The sequence below is a fragment of the Cricetulus griseus genome, chromosome 2 (genome assembly GCF_003668045.3).
Source record: "Cricetulus griseus strain 17A/GY chromosome 2, alternate assembly CriGri-PICRH-1.0, whole genome shotgun sequence".
In the NCBI taxonomy this organism is placed as follows: Eukaryota; Metazoa; Chordata; class Mammalia; order Rodentia; family Cricetidae; genus Cricetulus; species Cricetulus griseus.
Window position 1 is genome coordinate 397,865,769 of NC_048595.1, and position 7,166 is coordinate 397,872,934.

General features: G+C 53.2%; 1 protein-coding gene across 1 annotated transcript; it reads right to left on the reverse strand.

Annotated features, from left to right (window-relative positions):
• On the reverse strand, window positions 1–6,686 carry LOC100774366 (keratin, type II cuticular 87). The gene is made up of 9 exons (XM_035439219.1): window positions 6,303–6,686; window positions 4,794–5,002; window positions 3,808–3,868; window positions 2,923–3,018; window positions 2,270–2,434; window positions 1,895–2,020; window positions 1,393–1,613; window positions 613–644; window positions 1–194 (listed from the first exon to the last, which is right to left on the reverse strand). The coding sequence occupies exons 1-9, from the start codon at window positions 6,684–6,686 to the stop codon at window positions 1–3; spliced, it is 1,488 nt and encodes a 495-aa protein (XP_035295110.1).
• Between the last annotated feature and the right edge of the window lie 480 nt (window positions 6,687–7,166).

Below are 7,166 nucleotides of genomic sequence, written 5' to 3' on the forward strand. Positions count from 1 at the left end.
CTAAGCAAAGCGCACTGAGCGGCTGCTCCCACAGCTAAAGCTGGAGGATCGTGGCTGGCAAGGAGAGCAGGAGTCAGGGGCCATCACTGTGATGCTGCCCCCGGTGGCAGAGGGACCAGAGGCAATCTGGCGCCCTGGGGTTGTGCCATATGTGAGGCCTCCAGATGTGACTCCTCCACGGGAGCTGCTGACACCTGTGGGAAGAGGAGTAGGGAGGGGTAAGGGGCTTGCTGTAGTGTTACCAAGTCACTACAGTTCCCTGAGGGATTCACATGCAGGGCCTGCCTCCTCCTCAAGGGATCAGTGGTTAACATGACAGTTTCTGTTCTTTCAATCTCATAGCCCATCTGGAGAGATGTGATGATTCCTGGATCTATTTCCCTGGACTGCAGTTTCTAATGCCTACCAGTAAGGGGAGTTCAACTTTTTGGACATCACCCCAACCTCCCACCCCCACAGGCAACCCTCCCCTGCATGCACTAAAGGAGGAGCCGGTGAAGAGTAAAGACTTTGAAAGTTGGGAAACATTGGAGGTCAGTGGGGTAGGCCCATGGTGCAGCTTTGCCCATCCCCCAAACCATTTTTCTAAGGGCATTTCCAGCAGATACTTACAGACATTCACAGAGCCCACACCCTCGCACAGCCTAAGGAGAAAAGAAAGTGCTATTACTTCCAAGCAGTGAGCTGGATTCCTTGAGACAGTTGCTTGGGGACAGACAAGGTCAGCTTTTGTTCTAGGTTGGCTCTATCTCCTGAGAGGCAGGAAGGACTCCCCAAATCTTCATGGATGTTCATATTCTTTCTTTAAAGAGTTCCTCATCCATGAAGACCAGCCCTCCTGCTTTAGAGCAGTAGTGAGCGGAATTGTGACTTCCACACACTGCCTGCCATCAGGGTGCTTGAGCCTGCTCAACACCAATAGTGCTCACAGTAAGGATGAGGCAGAGCTATGTGTGTACAGGGTACATCGTCCTTATTGCATATGACCCCGGCCTCAAGAGAAGCTATGAATGGGCTTTAGAAGCCCAGGACCTATTGTTGGGTGCCAGCTCTGCAGCTTAGTAATTTGGTGGCCATGGGAAAGGTGCTAGACATTGAGCTAACTGTCCTCTGTTTTTGGATAGGGAAAATGGTAATTACTTGCCAGGATGGAGAATTATAAACAGGCACTTGACATAGAGCATAGGCTATGTGATAGGTAACCATTATTACTGAAGCCTGGCCTGGAGTAGGGTGGTCAGAGCTGTGTGTCACACTTGTGCCCAAGACTGTTCACCAGGAGCACCAGAGTCTCTGCCACTTCCATACAAGGACTGACAGTCCCTAGCCAGCTTGTTTGTGCAAGACAGTTTTGCCCTCAAATGAATCCCCACATGGTTCTTCTCAGCTCACCTGTGCTCCTCGCCCTCCAGCAGGCGCCTGTAGGTGGCGATCTCGATGTCCAACCCCAGCTTGGAGTTCATCACCTCCTGGTACTCCTTGAGCAAGCAGGCCATGTCCTGCTTGGCCTTCTGTAGGGCAGCCTCCAGCTCAGCCAGCTTGCAGCGGGCATCAGTGAGGGCAGCCTCTCCCTGCTGCTCAGACTGGGTCACTGCAGCCTCCAGCTTGGTGTTCTGGGGACACAGAAGAGAATGAGATGGTCTATGGTTCCTGGGTCTATCTCTGTATTACCTGGATGTATCCAGTCTGCTACCAGCTGGGAAACATCCCTCACCCTCAAATAAGAACTTTTTCTTTATAGACCTGGTTCAATCAGAGTGGCCATGGGCAGGATTCCGCCCATATAAATAGGAAGAATACTAAATGGTAAGATCCAGGCAAGGCACATGCTGGCCCTATGGCACTGAGCAGGCACCCAGCCTCCCTGGTCCCAGCACAGCTGAGCCCAACATACCTGGCACTTGGCGTTCTCAATCTCAGCTGTCAGCCTCTGGATGATGCGGTTCAGCTCATTCATCTCCTCTCTGGTGCGGCGCAGGGTCTCCCCGTGCCTGATCACTGTGGCCTTCATCTCCTCACACTGGGCATGGGGAAGCAGAGATGCTCATGAGACACAGGATGCAACATCGACCCAGAGAGCGAGCACACCACCACTGAGTGTGCAAGATGCACAGCAGGTAGCCCGGTGCTCAGCCAGGGCTGCTTCCCCCCCTCCCCCCAGAGCTGACTGCAATCTTCTTGTGATTCTTGGGGTACAAGAAGCCTTTTCTCATAGATCCTGGAGTCCTTCCCACTGTCTTGTCTAAGGACAGGTGTTGTGACCTCTCACCTTGGTGCGGTACCAGGACTCGGCCTCTGCCCGGCTTCGGGTGGCAATGTCATCATACTGAGCCTTGATCTCAGCCACGATGCAGTCCATGTTCAGGTCCCTGCTGTTGTCCATCTTGACGATGACAGAGGTGTCTGAGATGTGGGCATGAAGGATTCGGATCTCCTGCAGGAGGGGAGGGAAGAAAGCTCTTTTTAGTTCACACCCCTACTCTTGGCAGTTTACCTTCTCCCAGTGTCTGTCTCCTCCCCTTACTCCCCAGTGGTCTCATTCTGGTGGCCACTGTCATGTCTGTGTTCCCCCTGTACCCTGGCACCATCCTTCAGTGCTCTCACACCATATACTACCGGTCCAGGAGGAGGAGACAGTGTTGGTTGGCATCTGTAGTCTCAGCATGGTGCCTTGGGCCCAAGAGCATGGTTTACCATTTGTGATCCCCATGGTTACAGTAACCAGGGAATCTAGCTTGTGTGGGGTGTGAGATGAGATGGCAAGCTACAATTCTTCACTTTGGGATAAGAAACCTGCCTCAGATCTCTACAGTATTTTGTACCCTGTATCCACTGGGGAGTTTAGAGACCAGCGTGATCTCAAGTCCATCTCAAAGTGTTACAGGCTCCTCCTGGCTGCCCCACTGCCCTGTGTCCCCTCACCTCCTCATACAGTCGCCGCAGGAAGTCAATCTCCTGTGTCAGTGCTTCTGCATTGGCTTCCAGGTCTGACTTACGGAGGTAGGCACAGTCCACGTCCTAGAGGGGAAAGGCAAATCAGGAGTCTCATGTGGGAGGTCAATAGATTGCCATTTTTCACCTCTCCAGATATCACACTGAACAACTCTGGAGAGGCCTTCCACTGACGGTCATCCAGGGTCCAGTGCCATGGTGTGAGCCATACCTTTTGTGTCATTGGTGAGGAGTGGGTATGGGAAGGGAGGGGGATCTGAGGATCCCAAGGCACAGCTTTGTTGCCACTGGGATGGGTCTTCTAAGCCCACAAGTGGCATGATCATCAAAACCTGGGGCCTAGAGTAGAAGTGTGGAATGGGTCATTTCTAATTGAGCTCTGCAGCTATGTTCTGGAACTTACAGAAGATCCGGGCCTATGTCAGAGCTGAAGGCCCAGGGCAAGCCCAGCCTGATCTTCTGCATCTGGGCCCTGGGGCTCACAGAAGTGGTTAGGAGGTGAGTCCTCATAGCTGTACTGTAGTCATGTTTAGGAAGCAAGCAGCACTGGGCATCTTTACCACCATGAGTTTCCCACTGTGGCTGTCCAAGGGTGCCATAGCAACTGCTGCTCTCTCTTTCATCACTGTGTATCAAGTGCCCACTCTATTGAAAGGCCCAGAGCCAAGGGAGCTATAAGCCTAGGCAAATGAGCATGAAATAACAGTGCCCCAAGTGAGGCTGGCCTGGGGCACTGAGGTCCAGGGCTATGCAAGGGTCAGTCCTGGAGACTCTGGGGAGCAGTGGCCTCCAGTGTCAAAGAAAAGGTGGTACATGTCATCTCTAACCGAAGGATGACTATCCAGAGTAACTCACCTTCTTCAGGTCCACAAATTCATTCTCAGCAGTGGCCCTGAGTGCCACTTCCTCTTCATACCTGGGGACAGAGGATACAAGGCTCAGATTTGAGGAGCGGGCGGGGGGGGGGGGCGGATAAAGGCCAGATGTACATATCCCAGGACCTGGATCTTTGGAGTGGACCATGACAGTTCCTTGTGGTCCTGTATTCTCCTGGCTGATGTGAGTCAAGGAGGGACCCTGCACCCTTCTGTGTCTGGGCTGTGGCTCGCTGGGATCAAGAAGCCTATCTGACTGTGGAGCAACCTTTGCCCAGTTTCCATCCAGGGCCTAGCCCAGTATTTAAAACATCACCCGATGCTCAACAAATCTTTGTGAATTAAGAAAATAAATAAGTAAAAAATGAGTATCTTAGAATCTCTACAATCTTTATTTAAGATAATATTTTGAGATTTTATTTATTTTTCTTTTATGTGTATGGATGTTTTGCCTGCACATATGTCAGTGAACTATGTGCATGGAGTGTCCATGGAGGCCAGAAGAGGGGGCTGGAACCCCTGGGTGTAAGCTGCCATGTGGGTACTAAGATTTGAACCCTGGTCTTCTGAAAGAGCAGCTAGTGTTCTTTGCTACTGAGCTGTCTTAGTCTTAGCCCCCTCTGCAATCTCTAAACTCCCAATCCAGAAGAAAGCACTCTTCAGAGCAGTGGTTCTCAACTTGTGAGTCTCGACCCCCTTGGGAGCTGCATCTCAGACACCCTGCAGAGCAGATATTCACATTACGATTCGTAACAGCAGCAAGTACAGTTGTAAAGTAGCAATGACATTATTTTATGGTTGTGGGGTCACCATGACATGAGGAAATGTATTAAAGGGTCCCAGTATTAGGTTGAGAACCACCACTCCAGAAGCATGTGCCATTGTCTTCTCTCTTTAGGGAGGATCCCTTTAAAGTCCAATCATATTTCACCTTGTCTCTGCGAGCATCATCCCCACCGATCTCACCTCTTCTTGTAGCCCTCCATGGCCTCCTGCACATGGTTGAGCTCAGCAGCCAGCCGCCCGCTGTCAGCCTCCACACACTCAGCCTCCCTCCTCAGGGTCTCGATGTAGCCCTCAAACAGTGGCTCCACGTTGCTCTCGCAGCACTTGCGGTTCTGGTAGAACTGCCACTTGGTCTCCAGCAGCTTGTTCTGCTGCTCCAGGAAGCGCACCTGCCATGGGAGAGGGAGAAAATCTGTGCCTTTCCCTCCTCAGGGCATAGGAAGAGCCACACAAAACTCATTGAAGACGTGTGAAACAGGTGGGCAAATGAATGTCTGTCCAGGTGGGTCTAGATGGGGAAACTGTGAGGCCTGTAGCTGCGCTGGGTGACTGAGTGACTGCAGGTAAGGGAGAGGCAATTAGGAAGACTTCCTGGAGGGAAGTGCACAGGGCAGTGAAAGGAGAGAGAAGGGAGCCTTTCACTGAGAGCTTCCTCAGGGCTGGTTGTGGCTTATGTGATGTCCTTAGTGGCCAGGGAGCTTGGCGAACAAGTGAGGACAGACAGGTGGGTAGGGTGTCCTGGGGGGTGTTCAGAGAGGCGGGAGTGAGTGTTCTGGGGCTCTTGCCATTAAGAGGCCTGCAAAATGATCCTGAACTCACAGGTCTTGGGAGACCATGTGGACGAAGATTTTTAGAAAAAGATGTCACCATTTGCATTCAGTCATGTAGACAAGGAGTTCGGATGTGGCCAAGACCCACTATGCTGGTTGAGTGCAACTGCAGCAAGCCAGACTAGCCCTGGGCCTCTAGGTTCCCAGGCCCCGAGACTGAGCTGGAGTGGAGCTGCCTGTCACCTGCAGGCCTGGTCCCCCTCTTACTGACAGGTCTGGCCCCTGTGTGTGCACCTGCTTCCACCTACTTGAACTGGAACTTGCAGAAATGGGGACTAGGGTCCTTGGTACTATGAGGGATGATTTTGGTGGTCTTAGCTGGTAGGATCCCATGGCTGTCTCGGCTCTACCTTCCCTTTCAAAGTCATGACCAGCTAACACTGCCACGGGTGGGAGGCTCTGAGATGGAGAGAGGAGGCCATGTTCCATGTCACCCAGTGAGCCAGAGGAGGAAGTAGGTGTTGGGCAAAGGCCACAGACTCATAGGGCCTGGTTCCTTTCTACTTGATTCTGTGGCCTCTTTCCCAGGGTGTAGCCTGGCTGGAGGGAACTGTAGCTGTGGGCTTTGGGCCATTTAACTCAGGGGCCTGTAGGAACGGGACAGTCCCTGCTTGGGTCTAATCTGACTCTCTGTGGTTGGACAACTCTGTTACTGCCACTTTTCTTCTCTGGGTACACAGCACTATGGCAGAGGCATCAGTCTTCAACTGCCCTGTGTTTTGAGGCTGGCTGCAGCTTGAAGAGGAATGACTCTTCTCATCCGCTAAAGCTACCTAGAAGCTGTCCCGTTCTACCTGCGCCTCTAAAACGATCTACTTGGTCCTTAGGCTCCAGGAAGGGGCTGGTCCAGGACACCCACCTTGTCGATGAAGGCTGCAAACTTGCTGTTGAGGCACTTGATCTGTTCCTTCTCCTCATGCTTCACACACTGAGCATTGGGGTCGATCTCCAGGTTGAGGGGTGTGAGCAGGCTCTCATTGACAGAGACACTGGTGATGCAGGGGGGTGTGGGCCCGCAGACTCCACCAGAGCGGTATCCGAAGCTTCTTCCACAGGAGCCAGAGCGAAAGGTCCCGCAGACGCTGCGGCTGCCGAAGCCCCCAGAGAGTCCACGGTAGCAGGAGATGCCCCGGTAGGGGGTTGCGGAGATGCAGCAACGTCCAGGTCTGGGGCCACAAGCTGAGGCACAGCTGAAGGCGCGGACCCCGCAGGAGGCGCCAAGGCGAGAGGAGAAGCAGGACATGATGTGTAGGCGATTCAGAGCCAGTCTGGACCCCAAGCCCTGCGCCGAGCCTTATATCGTGTAGGAAGGAGCCCGCCCGCCGCCCCGGAGTTTACGAGCTTGCCGGTCAGAATCAAAGCAGTCGGGGCTGCCTGGCAGCCCCCATAAAACGGCGTTCTTCTCCCGCCCTCCTGGACTTTATGGTGCCACGAATCGCCTGGTCAGCTCCGGGGCCGGGCACTCTGTGCATCGGGCGGGACCCTCCCGCCCTGCTGCTGGGACTCACTGTGTTCACTTGTCCATCCCAGGCTGTCTCACATCCCAGGGTCTCCCACCCTGAAGGCTAGGAAATCCTGGTCTTGAGTGTCTAGTGACCTTTGAGTTCATCGTATGTGTGTGTTTTGGAGGGATGGTGGTGGCGGGATGTGCGGGCACGTGTGATGAGGGGCAAGGCCTTTGAAGTTATAGGCAAATTCATGTCACGACTTTGGGTAGGTGAAT